General features: G+C 42.8%; 1 protein-coding gene across 7 annotated transcripts in view; it reads right to left on the bottom strand.

Annotated features, from left to right (window-relative positions):
* slc20a2 (solute carrier family 20 member 2) overlaps positions 1-22,199 on the bottom strand; it is a 47,250-nt gene that overhangs the window by 1,340 nt on the left and 23,711 nt on the right. For 6 of the 7 annotated variants that reach the window (XM_069178274.1, XM_069178279.1, XM_069178278.1 and 3 more), the window contains exons 2-10: positions 19,410-19,981; positions 13,775-13,915; positions 13,078-13,163; positions 11,358-11,454; positions 11,016-11,135; positions 9,502-9,735; positions 8,306-8,945; positions 7,885-8,070; positions 4,576-4,660 (exon numbers count right to left, since the gene is read on the bottom strand). In XM_069178274.1, the coding sequence (XP_069034375.1) occupies positions 4,576-4,660; positions 7,885-8,070; positions 8,306-8,945; positions 9,502-9,735; positions 11,016-11,135; positions 11,358-11,454; positions 13,078-13,163; positions 13,775-13,915; positions 19,410-19,698 (1,878 nt within the window). In that variant the 5' untranslated portion in view covers positions 19,699-19,981. Of the gene's footprint in view, positions 1-2,500; positions 2,586-4,575; positions 4,661-7,884; positions 8,071-8,305; positions 8,946-9,501; positions 9,736-11,015; positions 11,136-11,357; positions 11,455-13,077; positions 13,164-13,774; positions 13,916-19,409; positions 19,982-22,199 lie in introns of all 7 variants that reach the window. The other variant, XM_069178281.1, reaches the window with a different exon arrangement.

Raw genomic sequence — 22,199 nt, 5'->3', positions numbered from 1 at the left:
ATAACACATGGAGTGTTACAATAAATACCATTTTATTACTAAATGACCAACACTGAGGTACTTGTGTGTAAACTGGAGCCATTTTGATATGATCATATCTGATCAAAACGATCACACATTTAACGTGTCGAAATGAACTTGGCAAAGTAACTCGTAGTTACACCTCAATACTGAAGTACAATATTCCCCTCTGAGATGAGGTTGAGCTGAAGTATAAAGTGGGAGAGAAGTACCTTACAATTGTACTCGAGTAAAAGTACGTTCCACCACTGACAACAGCTGACCAACAAGACACGCAGGTAAGTAAACAAAGGCGACGACACACTGAACAGAAAGCCTTCAGCTCTTCAAGACCAGCTCAGGTTCAAATGTCTGTTAGTCACAGCAAGCCGATTGTACAAGCTATCAATATCTACGTACAAATATTAGGGGTGGAAGTCTGAGATTGGCAGGTTTAGTGTATCAAATGTCCAACACTTATCTCTTTATTAGGCTGGAAATATATATATATATTTTTTTTAAAAAGGACTTATTTTGAGATGTTTATTTATTTCTGCAAATGTCGGACTTCCACTGCTGCATTGTTAATTCATTTTTACGACAAAGATCCCATTCGAATTTCAGACGCCCCGTTGTGTTGGCGTCTCATGTGCAGTGACTGCCTGGTTTCAGCTCTGCTTGTGATGCTGCAGGTGAGCAGGAGCTGGACTGTGTTCGCCTGCTCTGATAACGCCCACAGTAACACCAGACCCCTCCCGTCCCGCTCCGACTGAAAGCGGAAGGTCGGGTCAACGTGGGCCAGTCCCGTTCGTGGTCAAAAGGTCGGTCTTACTGGTAACACTGCGACCACTCCGTCAAAAAAAAAAAACATCTCCCAATAAGGAGAGTTCAGTCCAGTCGCCTGACCGATAGCTTCTTAGAAACCTTTCTCAGATTCTCCTCGTTCACATCAGGATTATAAAAGCAGTCGATCAAAAGCGGAGCCTGCGGGAACAATGTTAAAACTTTGTGGCCGTGACGTTTGTTTACAGGCATTTGTAGTATCTCAAGCACGCAGTAGCAACTACTGAACCCAGTGCGACCTTGGTGTTTGTGTTCGCGTTGCCTGCAGAGCTTTTGAAACAGTGAGTCACTGTACATGAGGAAACCATAGCAACACGCGCACTGCAGTTGGACATCGAATTGGTTTTTACCTTCAGAGATATAAAAGAAAGAAAAAAAAGTCTACGTAAAGAAAACCTCAGGAAAACCAAATGGATGCCCATCGCTGCTCATCCTCACAGTAATCTCACAGTAATCTCAACAAGAGTTTTCAGCATCGCCTTAAATCAAAGTACCAAAAAAAAGGCAAACAGCCTGAAATCTAAGCCGTCTAAAATTGTACGATTTACATTTTTTTTTAAATGTTTTTTTATTTTGTCCGACAATATCCGTCTGTGTGATCTCGACACATTTACTACATCATTCAAATCGCCACGATTATGTATCTCTAAACATCAGCAGATGTAGCATTTGGGCAGAGCAGCTTTGTTTTAGGAAACAGAAAAAGGGTATTTGGAGGTGAGATGAAAATGAGGTTTGGATGGCGATGTTGATGTTGATGTTGATGTACAGACAAATTGATCATCAGTGATTGGAAACCCATTTTGAGTCTTGCGCAGTTTCCCCTCAGCTAACTTGTTATTGTTGCAGCTTGAGAATTCATTTAAAAGTGTCATGATGCTTTTATGTTTTAGTTCGTTATTATGCAGTAAAATCTTTCCCTTGTTCAGACTTTGCACGTGTTGCTTTCTGGCAGAAAGAGAGGAGACGACTGATGAAATCGTTCGGCATATAACCACGACACGCATGCTTTTACGAAATCAGTTTTTGTAAAGGTAAACAAAACGGTTAGCTACGTGTTCCCCCATTTTGGTCTAAATGCTCAGCTAAGCAGCTGGTGGCTGTAGTGGAATAGTTGACAGACATGACAGTGGTTTCAGTCTTCTAGTAGCTCTCTGCGAGGAATTTAACAGCATTTCCCAAAATGCTTATCTATCTTTTTTTTTTAACTCGTATTCCTGGTGCTGTGGGAACAGCAGCTCAAGTTTAACCTCTCAAAAATCAAAATTATATTTCAATAAAAAGAAACATGTTGTGAAAACACTTTTACTACTAATTTAAGAAGTAAAATAAAGAAAAACAGACGTGAATACCCGATAAAAACGGATCAAATCTCCGCTTTCAAATAAGTGTAACGAAACAACTCTACAGTTGCATTAAACTGCTCTCAAACACGAAAGCATCCAACTGTTTCATTTTTTTTTTTCTTTGATATAACAAAACTCCCTTGAGGAGTAAACGCTGAAGTTTCGCTGCTGGAGGAAAACTGCACGACAAGTCAAAACTTCAACTTCAAGAGTTGTGATTGGCTTTGGCGATTGGCAGCTACAGGTGAAGCAATGAGGTGGAGCTCTGAGAGAGCCCTCTAGCACGGCTTCGCTACCAATGACTCCAATACCTTGCAGTGGGTGGAGCTTATTGGGATGCCCACATTTGATGCAACAAGCACTGTTAGCGCACTCATTACTTCAATGCAAAATCCGCTGTGAAGACAGATGAGCAGAGAGACACAGAGAGAGATGGAGAGGGAGACGGTAAAAAAAGTGGAAAACAAGGTGTGACAGGTGGGATCGGAGTGGTGGGAGGAGGCTGCTGGGGAGGGAGGGGTGGGTGTGTGTGTGTGTGTGTGTGTGTGTGTGTGTGTGTGTGTGTGTGTGTGTGTGTGTGTGTGTGTGTGGGGAGGGGGACGGGGGGTGTCTGCTTGCAGCCAAGCACAGGAGGGTGGAGGACCTACACACCAAACCATGCCAGTGCTGAGAGGGCAAAAATGAGAGTTGGTGGAGATGAAACGGAGAATGAGACGCCATGTTGATGGGGGGAGAAGAGGAGGAAGAGGAGGAGGAAGAGGAGGGGAGGGGAGGAGGAGGGAGGACTGGGACCGGAAGGGTCTGCTTCGTCTTCCAGCCTGGATCTGATGTTCCTGAAAAGAGCACGGGAGAGGGGCTGCACACTGCTGCCGGGGGCTGCACACGGCTTCAGCTGCTTGATTGTCTTTTTAATGGAGGGTAAATATTTTTGAAGATTGTCAGATTCAGAGAATGAAAAGATAATTCTGGTTTATGACAACGTAGTTGCTTATTAACATAGTTTTGGTGACCATTTCTAATAGTAATTATCTGCTAGATTCTGGAAAAATATTAACTTTATAGAGAGCAGGTAGAAGTTCTTTCACCAAAGACATGTACCCGTTATTAATGCAAACAATTTCCCTGATACAGACCTGTTACATAATGACATGAATATAAGCATAGATTAAGTGATTGTTTTTAAAATAGTCAGCACAGTGGGTGCTATTTTCAGCCCTCGTGAGTAGTGCCTTGCAGGCTCTATAAACTGCCAACAACTTCCAGCAATAAGGCAGGTTGAGATTAAGTATAAATTACCTGAGGTGTGAAAACCAGGGCAAAAAGAAACTCTAAAACCCTTTCTGATACTCACGACAGATTAATGTTTCAACATTTTTATCAGCTCCTCTCTTATTTCATCTGGACTTTAGCAGCAGGACAGACAGGATTAGCCTGAGCTCCGTCTGACTGTCGCTCAGCTTCAGTTTTCTTTGCTGTGATTATCGTCTGGACACCCTGAAAGGTGGACCAATCGGTGACGAGTGTCAGAGGACAACTCTTTATTTGGGAGAGTTTCTGCATATATGTGGGGTCAATGCTGATTTGTTAAAGGCTGCTCAAACAGTTTCAGTTAACCCGAGGTCTACACCCCGTGGGATCCAATGACTGGAAATAATTCCCTCTGGAAGGTGACCGGTTGTTGGTCTGGGAACACGAGGCAAAGAAAGGATGCTATTTTAGTGATAAAACAAAAACTGTTAGGATAGTATTTTGAAATACAAGGGAAACATGTCCCCCCGATTCCCTGTGGAAATTACGTTTTTGTTTGACATAATGCCTGATGGTAGCTTTTCTGTCACGATGCTGTGTAGCAGTGTAGGAATTCTATTTTCCCAGATTTCAGCGGTTACTTAAACTTGTTAACAGAACTGATAGAAAGGATGGCCAAAACTAATAAATAAGTCCCAACTTTTAATAAATTGGAATTGAACTGAACTTTGAACTTTGTTGTTTGTGTTGAAATCCATATTATCTGCGCATAAAGACAGATGGACTGTCTGCCTGACAGACTGCGCGGCAGGACAAATCATCTGACTGTAAGACTAAGTCCTAATTTGGGCCTGTGTGTGTGTTTGTGTGTGTGTGTGTGTGTGTGTGTGTGTGTGTGTGTGTGTGTGTGTGTGTGTGTGTGTGTGTGTGTGTGTGCGTGCGTGCGTGCGTGTGTGTGTGTGTGTGTGTGTGAGAGAGAGAGAGAGAGAGAGAGAGAGAGAGAGAGAGAGAGAGAGTGTGTGTGTGTGTGAAAGAGAGTCCAGCCCTGGAGCCCTGGGAGGCAGTGTGAGCTCCCTGTCCCCTGGAGGTGCCTGGAGGGGAGCGTAGAGTCCAGCTGGAGGGGCCACTCAGTCCATACCTTGCAGTGTGTGGTACTGACAGGGATTCCGATATTGGAAGCGAACACGACTGTGAGTGCAGAAGCCAGTTCAATAGTGAATCCACTGTGGGGGAGGAAGAGGGGAGGAAGAAGAGGTGAGCAAAGAGACATTCTTCATTGTGACGTCTGGGACGTTGCTGCCGATGGCACGGCCTCACCGACATCCACAGCAACCACAGCAGGTCTTTGCTCAACACACACTCAGAGGGAAAAAAAAAAAAAATACTGGATATGCACAGGCGCACACACACAGACAATAAAGACAGCATTTCTACCTACATGTTGGGAGGTATTTCCTAAATGGTATGGCTGCATGTGGTGTACAGACAGGGCTCTGTGTGGGTGTGTTTCTGTGTCGCTTCGTGCTCACTGCCAGACATTTTCCAGAACATTATTCACACAGAGGAAGAGAAAATCATTCACAAAAATAACAATCATTCATTCCACCTCTCACAGCGGCTACAACCATTTTATGTAGCTCGTGAATTACATGGAGGATCGTGAGTGTTTCTCAGTTGGTAAAGCTTGGCAGAGCCCGTTACATCTGCAGCACTCCGTCTTCGCGGCGCTTCAAATGATTAAAAACCCATATTTCAGGTTTAAAAAACCTTTTTACTGCAGCGACACATTACGCTGTTCAGGTGTTCACTGCGGCCTCTCGGATAGATGCCCCGGCACATAGACTGCAGACGCACACATGCACACTCTCCTGTCCTCGCACCAAATAAACTCCTTTGTCAGATTGATGCATGGAAACGGACAGTGGGAGGAAGAGAGCCTTTACAACAGTGAACCAGCGCAAATTCGTCTTTGGATTCTGGCAGCAGACTCAGCTGGTGATGGAAGGAGGGAGATTAAGAAAGAAAGGAGGCTCACAAAGAGAGAGGGGCCCAAACAAAAAAGAAAAAGAAAAAAAGAGGGGAGAAATAAAGAAAGAGGGAAAAATGATGAGATGGATTGAGCGTGAGAAGAACTGCAGGGTTTTAGGGAGGAGAGAGGGATGTTTTTAGAGGTCAATAAAAACAAGGGAGAAGATAAAAATGGGAAGGAAGGAAGATGGTGAAAAAGTGAGGGCGAGGAGAAGAAGAAAAGGAGGTTTAACCACTAGAATGGAGATTTACGGGAGAGGGTGAGGAAGCAGAGAGGAGGAGGACAAAGAGGGAGAAAGCAAAGTGCGAGAGAAGGAGTCAGACTGGCGTCCCTCCCTGCGGTCGGAGGAGAGAGGCTAGAGTTCCCACTGTGGCTTCACCCCTCCTGCTCTACTTCTCCTCATCCAGAATGCCAAACAACTTCCTGTAACCCTGTGTGATGTTCCTGCCAGGCAACAAACACACACACACACACACACACACACACACACACACACACACACACACACACACACACACCAAAAGAACTTGCTGGAACAATTAGACCTTAATGTGCATGCTCGCACACATACAGTACTTTCACCGCACAGCGACCTGCAGGCATGGAGCTCGGCTTCCTTAACACACGAACATCCCTGAGGTATGCACGCGCACGCACACACACACACACACACACACACACACACACACACACACACACACACACACACACACACACACACACACACACACACACACACACACACACACACACACACACATTCTTTAGCTGATGTGTGGGAAGACCAAGAGGACAGCGAGAGAGAGAGAAGGAGGCCGATCGTAGTCAAGGACTGAAGAGCAGCAGCGAGCGGTGAAGGATGCGTGATGTCTGCTGCTGAGCTCGTCAGACCAACCGAGCCGCTGGGCTTTTATTCGCTGTGGTCTCAAAGTCTACTTATGCGTTTGTAATTATTATGTAACAAGGCGAAGGTCAGAGGAAAAACACGCAGAGTGAAGCACTCCTTTTTCACTGCCTGTGCAAACAGCCGCAGTACACACAATTATTACTGTAGATTTCTGTTCCGAAGCAATAAAGATTATTTTCTAGCACAGCGCAGTTGGTGTTCATGTCAGGGGACAGGATTTGTTTGTCAACCAATTGTTTGTCTATTTATATGCAAATCAAAGTGCTGCAGTCGTTTTAAGGAGGACAGAAAATATCCCTCCATGTTTGTATCGTACTTAATAAACTTAAATCAAATGGATGTGAAAATACAAATTGATGTAACATTCAGTCTGCTCTGTTCTGATGAGAAATGCATATATAATAACGGGACTTGACATCGATGCCTTTACAGGTGCGACCAGCATAAAAATACAAATACGCTGTACGTAGAGCTGGCCGATGAGGACAAAATCAAATATCACAATATTTTTGACCAAATACGTCGATATCAATATTCAAAGATTGACTATTGGTGCCTTCATAAAATATGTACATTGCATGATTTTGAATAAATAATAAGTAATGTGAATATAATGGACTCGGTAGGTAAAGGCAAATTAAGGAACAGCTGAAACAGTCTGAGAAGTTCAGAAAACGTCACTGTTATGCAGCTTTTTAAAACAGGGAAAGAAAAGAATTATGCCACATCATGATATTACAATATCTAAAATCTAGTCTCATATCACAATACGATAAAATATCAATATATCAGAAAACTGCACAGTGTAGGCCTGTTTGTGGTTCTGGCAGTTTGCAGGGCAATTATCAGGCTCCCCGCCTGAGTTTGGGAGACAGACAACGTCTCCATCTTCAAGTCTCAACCTAAAACATATCTCTTTGATAAAAGTTACACGAAAGCTGAGGACCTTGGATCTCTCTATTTCGTGTTTGTTTGCACTTTTCTGGTCCAGGTTTTCTTGACATTGATATTTTTATGTGGTTGTTTTTTATTTGTAAAGTGTAGCGGGAACATACTATGTGGTGATTTTGCACAATTCAAAATAAAATTGAACTGAATTAAATTTAATATATTTCCCAGCCATAAATGTATGTGCAGGTCATGTAGAAAAATATACTTTGCCTGTGGCGGTAGATAGCGTGTAATCTGAGCATGCTCAAAACAAACTACTAGCTGTAAACAGGCAGCAAAACTAATGTTTATGCATTTTACTGACTGTCACAGTCTTAAAGACATTGTGTGTGTATTCTAATACTGCTGTGTGAATGTAAGTACTCACCGGAGAGACTGCAGCACTGGGTGAACTCGTTTGTGTCACCATGTTGAGGCTCTTTGGAGCGATTAAAACCACGCATGTCGCAAAGAAACTCTTCTTATGTCTTTCAAATGACGCACACACCCACCCACACACACACACACACACACACCAACACACCACTGCACTCAGCTCTCCTGCGAGGGGGCTCTCTCACCTGGAGGGGGTGATGGGAGTCAGGTCCTTGCCCATGGTTTGGATGACGCGGCGGCCCCACACCCACAGGCCGGCGCAGATGCCCACACCGCCGTAAAACAGCAGCCAGATTGGAGTGGCGGCGTCCTGCATCACACCTCCCTGGTCATAGATCATCCACAGCGCCACCAAGGGCCCGATGGCATTACTGCAAAGATGGGACGATAAATAATCTCGGTATTTACGCAAGTATGAGACTAAATGATGTCAAAGGAGCAAAGCTGATGCCTCTATTTGTTGTTATCAAAACAATATATAGTTGCATGCGATTTAATAGGAAAAAGGCTTCAAGAACAACAAAATTAGCTTATTATGTAGAAGGGAACTATATTTTGATTTTTATATATTTATATATCTGTCGTGTAAGCAGCAGGATTGAGCACCTGACATCGTTGCCTCCGTGGGCGAAGGAGCCGAAGCAGGCGGTGAGGATCTGCAGGAAGTGGAACAACAGGAACACCTCGGACTTGTCCTTCTCCTCGTGATCCTCCTCCGCCAGGTCGTCCAGAGGCACCGGAGCCGGGGCCCCTTCCTCCTCCACCCCCTCCAGATCTGTGGCCAGCTTCATCTCCACCCCGCCCTCCTCCGCCTCGATCTCCGCCTCGGCCACGGCGTTGCAGTACGACGAGTAGCTGTCGTAGCGAACTCTCTTCTTGGAGTAGGACACGCTGTTGCTCCTGCCGCCGCCGCCCTCCCCCACCAGCTTCTCACTGTCCTCACGGGACTCTGTGCGTATGAGCGGCTGGACGGGCATGCCGCAGATTGCCGCCGTGTAGCAGGTGTAGCTGTTGTTGCGGCGCAGGAGGCGGTAATTGTTGTCAGCCGGGCCGGTACTGGAGCCTGAGCGGTCGCTGTCGTCCATGCGGCCCAGGTGGATTTTGTGAAGCAGGTCTTTGTACAGACCCGAGTCTTTGTGCACCGTGTGGTACACCTGGCCGTCGCTGCGCATGTGCCCGTCAAAGCTGAAGCTGCCGTTAGAGATGGGTGACTTGAGGCAGCCGTTCGTCATCGAGTGGGTCCGACCTGGATGAGAGAAGGTGGAGAAGGAGGAGAGGAAACAAGTTAATGAACTGAAACAGTTTCCATCTCCAGTCATGTTAGTTTCCTTCCTGATCTCTTCAAAGTCTTTTTAAAGCATAAACAGAGATACAGGTACTCCCCTCATCCACTCTTCCTACAAAATGAACCCAGCAGTAGCAGTGGCGGGTTGTGATAAAAAATAATCTATGTGTACACAGCTAGTGTGCACATTTCACTCGTTTCAGCAGAGTACTCGTCTCACGCCTAGAAAGAACCGTATTTTCCTCAGTTCCACTTTAAGTTGTCGTTCCACTGCTGGTCAGACAGCAAAGAAGCAGGAGTAACCGTGTAGTTACGTAATGGCGGATGTGAGGTGAACCTGAAAGACGGTGTAGAAAGTTGCCAAATCACACTAGATAAAGAAGCAAAAACCAAGCTCCAGCAGTTTTAACAAACCGCCAACGAGCGGTAGTCAGTGTTTTAGTGAACAGATGTGGTTTTATACCAACACATCTTAAACCAGTGGTGTCTCTGTGGAAATACAGTTATCCTTGTTTACCGTACACCCTGCCGTTTGGCAGGACGGTGCCTCCGTTCGCCAGGTTGGTGAGTTCTCCACTGGAGTCCCGGGTGCTCCGTTCGCTGCTGCCGCCGGTGAGCGGCAACACGGCCTCGTCTGTGCCTTTGGCCCCTGGCAGCTCTTTGAAGACGGGGCTCTCCTCTTCCTCCTCGGGGATCTTGTCCAGGCTCTCATCCGAGATCCTGGACAGAGCCTGCTCCTTCTTTAAGCGACCTGGAGGAACACATGAGAAGGTAGGTTCAGCTAAGAAAAACGAAATATCACTACCAGAGAATAATTAATTGCCTTTTATACTAATTATGAGACATATGCTGCTACTGTATTAACATGCAAGGCTTATATTCAAATATGTCTGAGGAATCACTTACAGCATAAACATAAGAAAAATAAAATGCTGGTGGAAAAGATTTCAGAGAGAAGTTATCTGGATGGTTTCCAGTTGGGGCAATCTGATGAATTGAGGACAGGACTTTGGCAAGTGACATGTAGAAACTGTTTTTACTCTGCACCAACATCATAAGAAAAAGGCTGGTGTCGGGGCAGATAAGGACAAAACTATGCAGAGACATTCCACAAACACACGCCGCCATCAGCTGAGCCGAGCTAATCCCAGTGCTGATAGACTCGATGCCCCCCGACTCCTCAAACACTTGGGTACAAACAGTCTCAGTCATCACCGGTTTCATTTTGACGGATGCAGTAATATCCAGATCAGGACCGATAATATCACCCATAATCCTCTGAGGCATTCAGAGGTCACAACACGTTAAGCAACGGGTCGAGTCGGCTTTACTCGTGTGCGGGGTTGAAGGAAAGTTTCAGGGAAAGAAATCTATTTTAAGCCTCAGCATGTTCATTATCAGTGACACAGTCTGCTTTGTTTAAGGTCTATAAATCCTAAACTTTTTTTTTTTATTTTTAGAGAACAAAACGGTCTATCAATTTAAAAAATATTCCTGCTTCTAAAATAGTACGTACATTTGTCTTTGTCCAGCATAAATGAAATGAATGGCTACCTTGACCACGTCATCCCACTCTCTGTTATTCTTCCTTCCACTCTTTCTTCTACTGTTTGAATTTTTTGTGTCATTGTCTGCTTTCCTGTAGGCTGGTTTTCCCATTTGGGAAACAATTCCTAACCTGGATCTGAAAGCTTTCAACACTGCAGGCCATGATCTTGACCCATTTCATCTGGCCAAGCAGCTATACGCTCCAAAAATCTGAGTAACTGGAGCACAGCAGAGTTCACAGGGTTTTTTTTGTGGCTTTAGTGGCTCTGGCAGAGACCAACAGGAAAACACATCCGCTGGCTTCTGTTGTTTGGTGTCGGAGCACAGAGTGTGCAAACAGAGGCTGAAGCTCTGTTGTTGGGCCCGGGACAGAGCGCCGGGCTTTCATATGGTGTGAGAAAGAAACACACACACACACACACACACACACACACACACACACACACACACACACACACACACGTATGCAGATCAGATACTTACTTGCTATTTTTCTCCTCATCCAGGGACAGACGAATATCCACACCATCCCCGCACAGACCAGCGACCCGGCTAAAGTAATGAGGAAGATGGCCCACACCGGTAGCATCTCTAACCCGAGCACTGCAGTTCGTGAACACACATTGACACACACAGGGAAAGACAAAATTTATACAAGCAGTTTCAAATCTACTTAAACTCGTTCGACAGCTTCAAAAGGAATTTTCAGCAAGCAAACAACAGTGACACGACCACACGTGAAGCCTGAGATGATAGTTTGATCATACGCTGGTGTCAGAATAAGTAAACGGGTATGATTAGAAATAACCGTGGCCCGGTACTTACACGGGGCTCCAGTGTACATGATGGAGAACGTGTTGATCCCGATGGTGGTGGCATAGAAGATGGGCAGCGCTCGCAGGCCATTCGGGACACAGTCATCCTGTGGAGCAAACACGGTGTCGGAATATGACGATAAAAAAGCCAAAACTTATGCTTGACAAATAAATCATGAATATTTTTACATTAGCTGAATTTAGTTGAGATGTGTTTACAGTGTTTTACAACATGTTGTTGCAACATGTTAATAATTCCTAGCAAATTTCTAGTTAAAAGATAGTAAATGTCCTAATAATGAACATATCCAGTTAAAGGTCAGATATGTACTTGCTTTTGAAACACAAGTGCGCATTTACAAATGTTAAATGCCTGAATGTTACTGCTCTCATATTTTCCTTTGGGCTCAGTAAGTTACCGGAGGACTCCTTTAGACGGCACACCGGACAAACAACGATACCATTCGAACATCCTGATTAGTCTGATGTAGGCAATAAACATGCCGACAATCGAAGGGGTCACTACTTTCCTGAGTTGGCGATCATAGATGGACGAAACACGCTATTGGCTCTGTATCGCCAGCAGTTTCCACAGTGCACCAACATAACAGTCACGAACTTGTTTCAATTTAGTTTTGAAGTCACATCTCCATACTGAGCCTACACCGCCTTCACTGGTCATGTGTATATTACATTTTGCGTACATGTCGTGGTAATTTCTGAGGACGTGCACAACCAATGCATCACTCTGAACAGCTCAATGCTCTTCTTTTGTGATTTTCAGTCTCAACTGTTCGTGTCTTGTGCAGAAAACTAAAACAACAACTTAATAATGAGGTCAGAAGTTTAGCTCAGGTCGATTCAAGAAGTTTCATGTGAAAATATGACCTATTTAACAGGTGAAAGCATCACATCCACAAATGACATCTGGACTGTGGATTTCACCAAAGTAGCCATGTTTATGCAGCTCTGTTGGAAAGGTGACTCTTGGAAAAGAGTTTTTAATCTCTGAGAGTTTTACATACTTCGATAAATAAATAAATAAATATATATATATATATATTTATATATATGCATATATAAAACAAATCTGAACCCTGCAAACATAATTCAAAGATCAAATAGTCTGACTGAGCTGATGCAAATAGCCTGCAGAGACAGAAATAACCTCATCCTGAATTTGACCCATCTATGCTGTTAACTCTAGCCCAAATGACAAATCGTCCAATGAGTCATTCATACATGTTCCTGCCGCCGTGACCTGAGGATGAGCTACAACACTTTTCTCTTCCTCGTCTGCCAGCGATTGCCCGTTACGTAACAACAGATCTGCGGGAGTTGCCAAATCAAATGGATTTATCTGTTCTGAAGATCTTTGGATAAGTTGCGCGCGCGTGTGTGTGTGTGTGTGTGTGTGTGTGTGTGTGTGTGTGTGTGTCGGTGTCTAAATTCTAGTATTGAAACTCAGATCGACAACTAACTCTACACGTGGAGGGTGCCATCATGTTTTTTGCCAGCGTGTCAAAACCAAATGCTGACATTACTGGCAACAATTAAAAACATGACATGTATTACAGCACCCAGATTAAAGGTAAAAAGTTGTTAATCAAGAAATACATGAAATACAAATGAACTATAAATTCAAAGAGGACTTTTCTTGTCCTCTTGTGGGGTGAATTCATTTTCTTCTGTGTGGGTGAATCAGTGCGACTGTGCAGACATCAGCCCACCTTGTTGAGGATGAAGTGTCTGATGAGCATGAAGAGGAGGCCAGACATGAGTCCAGACAGCAAAGGGGAGATGAACCACGAAGACACTGGAGTAGGAGGAAAAAAATATCATCAGGAAAGAAGAGCGAGACATTTGCAGACAAACGTGAAACCCTCCGATTTACAGTTATGTTCTTGTTTCTCACTTATTAGCAGCAATTCTCTACACTTCAAAGAATGACTGTCAACTCTTTGGGGAAAAGGTATGAGCTCTCAGCTATGCTTATGTATGTGTATGTACAATCATCAATACAGCAGCAACAACCAGTTTGCTCCTCTGCTGAGGTGAATAGAGATTTTATTTTGCTTTAAAGTATCTCTTGTTTCCATGTGCCGCTCCATTGAGGCTCCTAATGGGGGAGAAATTGGTTTCTCTGCCTCTTCTAGAATAAATTACTCGCTGTGCAAAATGGTCGAGGGAGTCATCCTGGCTGACAACAAAATCCAATGATTACAGTTTACGTTTTACTAAGCTGAAAACCTTTCTGATGTCAAACTACTCCACTGGAGCTGCACTGGAAATGTTTCACACTGTCAGGTTTAAGTGGCAGGTGATATTATGTAAAAATAGTGTCGTAATCAAATAAGCATTGGAGACACACAGGCACACAGACACAGACACAGACACACACACACACACACAGGTCTTTGCTCTTACCAATCTTGACAAGCTGCATCCACTGTACGCCCCTCGTGCCGATGGCCACCATGGAGAAGCCGATGGTGGCGCCAACGATGCAGTGCGTCCCAGAGACGGGCAGTTTAAGGAAGGAGGCGATTAGCTGCCAGACTGCGGATCCTGTTTACAAAAAACACACACACACACACACACACACACACACACACACACACACACACACACACACACACCTCAGACACTTTTCTTTTTTAATTGGCTACCTTTTTTCCATCAGCAATGCAGTTCTGCAACAAAAAGAAGTAATAAGATGTAAACTGTGGAAAACAACAGCACACGAGCTGATTGCACCACTGTGTCATTGTTGTCCTCAGTTATGTAAATTAGTAAGAATATGCTGCTGCTCATCGTTTACTTTGCTGGATATTCTAACTGGAAATATATGAAGGGATGGGTATCATTCAAAAAAAATTCAATACCGGTTCCTGAACAATAATTTCATGAAATCCAATGTATTTATATTTTAAATTACGATTACAAATCTTTAGTTTTAACCCAGGTTGTTTTCTGTAGCTACAATAAAAATATGTCCCTTAAATGCTTCACATGCTATCAGTAAATATTAGTTAGCTGGCTTCAGACCGAGAAGCCTTCAGTTACTGCAGTGGATGTAAAATACGTTTGAAAAGAGTGAAATAAGGCGTTCAAGGTGCCCAAGTAGATGCCGTGTATGTTAATGCTGTGGCTCGCTGACACTGAGGAGATTTAGTCTTGCTTTAGAGCAGGGCGGTAAAGTGTAATACCACTGACGGCCACTAGGAATTGGCTCCCACAGCCTCTGGCTCCATTAACTCCTGTTCAACTTCTCCAATGAAGTACAAAGTCAACACATTTTTTTCACAAGTTAATATGTTGTCATTCACTAAAGTCACTCCTTCTGATGAGTTTTATGGCAGTTAATCTTAAAATAATATATTAATTAATTAGATATTAGGCCTAAAAAAAAAAAGAGTTAAATCTGTGGGCATGTCTGGTTTGACTGACATGGCTGAGGGGCAGTCTTCGTGTTCTCAGCCAGATCGAGTCAGATCGCTTCTCCCCAGCTCATCTAAATATAGTCACTTCTGGCTCCAGAAAATTTAGAGGGCAACAGCCTAAATGCCAAATTTGAGACCAAACCAATGGGTGAGGTCATGATAGTTTGCTGCTTGCTTAAACGTAGCCAAAGTTTAAAAATGAAAACTTGTTAGCGTGGATGTAGCCTAGGTGTTGGAATTTGGTACTGAATGAGAAGACATTTTTCTATAGTAGATAATACCCAGCCAACATGTGACATCTTAAGTGATGGTCTGAATGCTGTCGGAAATTTAAAATGACTGCTTTGGTTTGTATTCTTTATAGGTTTTGGTTTAAAAAACCAGTATTTTAAATTTCAAGATAATCTGAAAACTACAGTCACATTATCTTCCATCAGCAAAGACACGTTTTCCAGTAGTCCCCACAGTTGTAGTATCAACATCACCATAAAAGACCTTTTAGCTGAAATTGCTAAATGACCGAGTAATTGCAGTGTTTTTAACGTGGGATTATACATCTTTGATGAAGGAATATGTTGGGATGCACTGAAAGTCTGCAGCAAAAATGTATGTGTAGACAAGTGCTGATAATAACATACAACAGAGAATAAAGGTTCATTTATCAACGTGACAGAAGTCAAACATCACAGTGTCATTGTCAGGCTTGGAGACTCCTTTAAAAAGGACACAATATATTTCCCTGCTTTTATCCAGTCAAATCAATGAATTAAATCTTCCTCCAACTCTTTATAAACAACATGTCGGTGACAAATGTTTCTCGTTTGGAGATGAGGAAAAGCTGTTCCATGTTTCCCCAACATTCACTTGTGGCAGTCGGTCACACCTGAATGTTCTGCAGCACAGGAATCCCGTGTGCATAATACCGCCTCATATATCACCATTTCCCAGCAGTCTCTCTGTCATTGAAGTGCCATCGTCTCAATTGTTTTCCTCTCTGCACTGTTCATTTACACAAAAGCTACTGCTCACACTCGAAAGTTTCTCCTTGTGCTTCACTGCGAATATATTTTCATGAGAGGACGGTGGCTGTCTCCTCCTGAAAACATGGTTGTTGACGTTATCAAAATCTTTATAAAACTTTCTGCACAGTTTGTCATTAAGTTCTTTTAAAAATGTGTAAGGACAAAACAACTTTTACAGCATCTTTACTAAGTCAATGAAGAAAAGTGGATGTATTTCAAATTAACTAGAAGTTTTTTACCAACTGCAGAACAAAAAACGGCTAGAATTATGTAATTTCGATGGAGACATACAAATGTCGATAATGAGGTGCAGAAGCTTTTTAATGTAAGCATAAAGTTCAAACTTCAATAAAATAAGTGATGCCCTTCTTCATGGACTCTGACCACAGCTGTGAATCTCAGAGCTGTTTGCAACATTTTACAAAGAAACAGTACTCACATGAAGATCAGTGCATGTTACACAAATCAGAGGAGTCTTCACATGGTTTCATGTCTGCCCTCAGGTTAAGATGATATTGTTTCAATTCATTCAGAGGGAACAGTATAGCCTGCTTTGTTATAAATGTTAAATGAAATCTATTTAAATGAATACACTATTATATGAGAGATTTTTGAAGTAATTTATCTGGTAAAAAATAAAGTTGCCGGTTTCAGCATGCCGCATGTGATGATCTTCATGTCTTTTTTTCCATATAATTATAAATTTGATACTTTTAGGTTTCGGACTGTTGGTGGGGAAAAAAATAAGTCATTTAAAGATGTTACTTTGTCTGTAGGAAAGTGTGGTAGTCATTTTTACTATTTTCTGATATTTATTATTTCTCTCTATATATATATATGCTGCTCAAAAAAAATAAAGGGAACACTTAAACAACACATCCTAGATCTCAATGAATGAAATATTCCAGTTGAAAATCTTTATTCATTACATAGTGGAATGTGTTGAAAACAAAATAACATAAGAATGATCAATGGAAATCAAAATCATTACCCCATGGAGGTCTGGATTCAGAATCATACTCAAAATAAAAGTGGAAAAATCAGATCACAGGCTGATCCAACTTCTGTGGAAATCCCTCAAGACAAGTCAAAATGAGGCTCAGTACTGTGTGTGTGGCCTCCACGTGCCTGTATGCACTCCCTACAACGCCTGGGCATGCTCCTGATGAGACCACGGATGTTCTCCTGAGGGATCTCCTCCCAGACCTGGATCAAAGCATCAGTCGACTCCTGGACAGTCTGTGGTGGACGTGGCGTCGGTGGATGGAACGAGACATGATGTCCCAGATGTGCTGGATTGGATTCAGATCTGGGGAACGGGCAGGCCGGTCCGTAGCATCGATGCCTTCATCGTGCAGGAACTGCTGACACACTCCAGCCACATGAGGCCGAGCATTGTCATGCATCAGAAGGAACCCGGGGCTCACTGCACCAGCATATGGTCTTACAATATGCCTTACAATATATATATATATATATATATATATATATATATATATATATATATATATATATATATATATTGTAAGGCATATTGTAAGACCATATATATATATATAAGACCATATGCTGGTGCATATATATATATATATATATATATATATATATATATATATATGCAACATAAACCATCTTCTAATGCACCTAAAAAAAATATAACAACTGACAAACAACTGAGAGACTGTAGGTGCTGTGTGACAGTTTTAGGCACTAAAAGGAAGGCAAGGATGTTTTCTCAACAATGTAATGAACACATTTTATATCAATTAACTTCCTACAAAGTGCAGTAAACAGAAGAAAGCTTCTGTCTCTCCATGAGATCCCATACTGACTGGATGGTGTTTAGATCGGGGCTCCGGGGGGACCCCACCATCTGTTGCAGGACTCCTCATTCTTGTGGCCGCAGATAGTTTTTAAATGACTCTGGCTGCCTGTGGTGCCTCCCTGATGGCCTCGCCTGATGAATAAGAATCTAAACATGTAGTGCCGGAAACACCGGGGATTGAGGCTCACTGAACAATAACCAAGCTCATCTCCACAATAACATCTACGGCATGTTACTCAGGGTTGAAATGTCACTCTGCAAACAATCTGCATCTAAACAGCGGAGACCACATCTTTTGATGTTTTCTGGGTTGCAACTAACAATACTCTCAGTAGCAGATTCATCTATTTCTTAATGGCCTTTTATTGAGTTATATGCAGATCCATACAGTGACCAGCTTCATCAACAGCATTGTCTGTCACACTTGTAAACTAAAACGGAGTTAAAATAAGTGGTACAGAAGCTCATAATGACCAACCCAGGTATGAGACTGGAAAATACAAAGATACAAAACAAAAGACTAAATTGATTTGAACAGAGCCAGAGTGTTGGGCTGTGCCTTCATGCTACTCAAATAACTTGAGAAATAAGGATAAGCAGAACAAAGAGTGTGAACTTGGTTTACTGAACAAATGATGGTCATATAGGTGTAATGTACTCAGTTCAACTTTCCACATTTTCAAGAAGTTGTCCTGATCATGGCTTTTCTTCCTGCTGCGCTCTGAATCCATAATACATATCCAACACAAGTGGTCATATTTTCTGATGGCAGAGCGCCCCAATGTAAGGTCTCAGTTTAAATGAGATGTCCACTTCCAATACTTTTTGCAAAAACGTATATACCTCCCTCCAGAAAGGAATTATTAAGGTGCAGGACTAGAATATCTGATCTGCCTCAGACTTTTTACCAGCAGTGTGGAGATTCAGTATAATGAGTCTTTTGCACTGAAGTCAAGAATCTAATGATGTTTTTCCAACAAAACTCTCTCCACAAACCTGAAATTGAACTTTTTACACTGTAACACCACCCCTCTTCCGCTATAACCAGGTTAACTTCCCTTTCCCATTTTCATTTCACATACAATGCGTTACATTTTGTTTGTTAAAGGACTCCATAAATTCTTGATGTATTTTTGATTTGAGGTCAAGACTTGAAATCAATTCTTTAATAAATGTTTTAGGCTATAATGTGTCAGAAAATAGGTAGAAAATGTCTATCATAGGTTCTCAGAGACCATGATGACACAGTCACATTCCTTCTTTTGACCAACAGTCCAAAACCCAAAAATATTCCATTTTAAAAGACAAAACAAAGAATTACAACAAATATTTAAGAACCTGTATTCAGTGTAAAGTAAAGCACATTTCCTTTGGAAATAAATTGACAAATGTTTTCTAAATCTTTGACTATTGACTATTTTGTCTGCCAATCAACTAATCATTTCAGTTCCAATGTTTTTATCCAGTTTGTTTCTCTAAACGTTAAACGACATGAAGCAGCAGGAGTTCAGCAGAAATGTAAAAGTAAAGGACTTCTCAGACAGAAAACAAGCAACTTTTCTGACATTATTTATCTGTTAAAGTAAAGTAAGGTAAAGCTTTTCGTTGTTCTAACACTTGACTTTTTAAGTTCCCTGCAGCTTCATTCTGATCTAAGAAGAGTCTTTCACGTCAAAAGGCACTCGGACGCTTATTCTGACATTAAGATTGTGCTTTTGTGGTATTTGAAGCAAATATATAACTCGCTGGATGTAAAAGAGAGTCCAACTTACCGACCATGGCGCTGACCTCGCCTGCCATGAGTACGGGCACCGTTTCGTTGTAGAGGCTGACGTCTATGATGCCCTTCCGAATCGTCTCTCCCACTTTGGCCCCGAGCAGCATGGAGCCCAGCGTCTCGAAGATGGACGCCAGGATACAGGCCTGCTTCAGGGTGACCACGCCGGACCCCACCGCCGTGCCGAAGGAATTGGCCACATCGTTGGCTCCGACTGAAAACGCCAGGACGAAGGCAATGATGAAGCCAAGAATGACCATCCACAGATATGGCTCCAGATCCATCTTGATATGATTTCACCACAAAGAAAATCCAATCAGGAAAAAAAATAAATCAAAAATCTATCTTAAATATTCTAAAAAGAAGAAGTGCTCTGTGCGTTTGTGGCGGAGGACTCGGCGAGCCCGCTCCTTTTCTTCGTCCCCTGGTTGTAAAGAGTTCGAGGGGCGAAGCACAGCCGCTAACTAAGCGTTTGGAGAGCAGTCCAAAGATTGGAGACTAGTGATGGTGGGAGCAGAGAGCATTCCATAGCTTAGTGTGAGACAGCCTGTCTGCACGGTCCTTCACCTGCCGGAGACACGAGAGAGAGCAGACACAGAAACAGGTTAGTGTCATAAGCCATGATTCCTCTTTCTGAGCAGCAGCTACCATCTGACAACACCTCCCTGTGACTTCCTCAGAAAAACCTCAAACAAAGGGGGGAGGGGCTAAGAGGGAGAGGAGGAGAAAACGGAATCGAGATGGATGATGATGACTTTGATGATGCAGAACTGGCTTTGATGAAACAGGGAGAGCGCCACATGATGAGCACTCGAGTTGGGAAAGCTGAAGACATCCGAGACAGTCACAATAGAAAGTCACAGCCTGCACTTCCAAGAAATCCAATCAGATTGCTCAGAGGGCTCGCTGTCAGCAATGACACTATAAAAAGACCACAGTCGTTGGAGTGACATCAGAGCAATGTTCCCAACATTAGAGCACATTTAAACGCCTTATCCCCTCACGGCGGGGCAGCTGCTGCTAAACCTGATTTTATTTCACACGTGATGCCTTTCCACACAACCAGATAGCCTTTGACAGGAATTATAAATTTACAGTTTCAATATTAGACCATTAGACTATCTCAATATCCATTACTTTCATCTGCGAACAGTGACGGTAGAATTACCAAAGATAATAGAAGTTTGACTTCATTATACGGCTCTTGGACTTCATGAAATACCTGGAAGCAGTTTGATCGAGCCGATCTTACTAAAACAGAGATGTTAACCAAGAGATGGTCTCACTGGGAGTTGTGCGGATGTTTGCGTGGCAGATCACGTCACCTCTAATCTTTGCTCTTTCAGCCTCAGCGTGATTGCAACGCTGGTTGCTGGGTGACAGTCGAAGGTACACGAGGGGTTTGTAACAGGCTATGGAGTACAGGTTCAAACAAAATCGAAGGCTTTGGTGCAGCACAAAGAAAAAAGAAAAACTGGGTGCATGGGTTTAAGGTCAAGACTGCATTGCAGTAAGAACAGCAGTGATGTTTTACTGCTGCTTGAGGTGGCAATAGTTCAGAAGAGCTGAACTTCAGGCGGTCAGGTAAGAAACTGAAAATGCTCTTGAAGCTTCTATAAAAAAATAAAAGCATCACAGCCCTCTGAGAATTTTAACTTTCAGATGTAAATAACTTTGAAGTCCAGTCTGTCAGGGAGCAGGACTCTCCTGTGAATGAGTCAATGGTGTGGATATCCACATGGTGTGTGCACACTACAGCCAAAATGCTCTCATGTCTGATCTCCATTGTAAAACATTAAGGGTTAAATATATAAAAACTTTGTACGACTTTTTATACATGAATATTTTATGCTGCATGTCTTCAAGTTAGAGTAGGCTGGTTTCTGTCTCTTTACCCAAACATTTCCTTGTTTCAACTTCAATAACATGATTTTCTCTCTTTTATATCACCGTGATATGAAAATCTTTCATTTTTGGACAAAACATTGACATTTTGAAGATGTGAGTTTTAGCTACAGGGGACTCAAACAAATATTCGTTTCACTCTTTCCTGGCTTTTTATAGACAAAACAATCAAAAAGATAACAGATGAATCGGTCATAAAAAAAAAAAAACCTGGTTGGTTGCCGTACTAAGATGATTTCTTTCGACCGGAGGGGATCCCGTGTCAGACTGTATCTATGCACTGGTTGAGTTTATCTGTTAAAAACGTGATGATTTCCTATCCACTGGAACAAAAGGTTCCTGTAGAGCTCCACAAAGCCCATTAACACCACAACAGTGACAACATCCTTTAAAAGCAGATGATGAGGCCACCAACAATGAAACCTCTGGTGGTCCTGGAGAAACCTTGACACCACAAATGATCCGAGGTTCTTTCTCCTCTTTTCTCTTTTGTCTACGCCACATAATCAAAGTCATTTCCGAGGGGTTAATGGCACCGCATTTCCTTCTACAGTTAAGCCCGTTGTTAATGGGGAGCATTAAATGTAAACAGCTTGAAGGCCAGACTAGTGAAGTCTCTCGGCATGAAGCGACCGTGTGCTCCTCGTTGCGTGGGGTCAGGCAGCTCCTTCCTCAATAGCCTGCGGGCAGATATGTCTCCCCCCTCGCGACCGAGAGCTCCATCTGGAACAGTTGCGGTCACGTACTGCTATCCTTTATTCTTTGTTGAACCGCAAACCGCATGTAATAAGATGATAATATTTTGTTTCCCGATCAGACCTCCCTGAATAATAGAGACACTGAAATCTAAACACAAGAGTTTAATATAAAGGAACAAACA

The sequence above is a fragment of the Embiotoca jacksoni genome, unplaced genomic scaffold (genome assembly GCF_022577435.1).
Source record: "Embiotoca jacksoni isolate LCO1_2020_lvr unplaced genomic scaffold, fEmbJac1.0.p SCAF_8, whole genome shotgun sequence".
NCBI lineage: Eukaryota > Metazoa > Chordata > Actinopteri > Embiotocidae > Embiotoca > Embiotoca jacksoni.
Note: the sequence above shows the minus strand (reverse complement) of the source record. Positions and strands in the feature narration are given on the sequence as shown.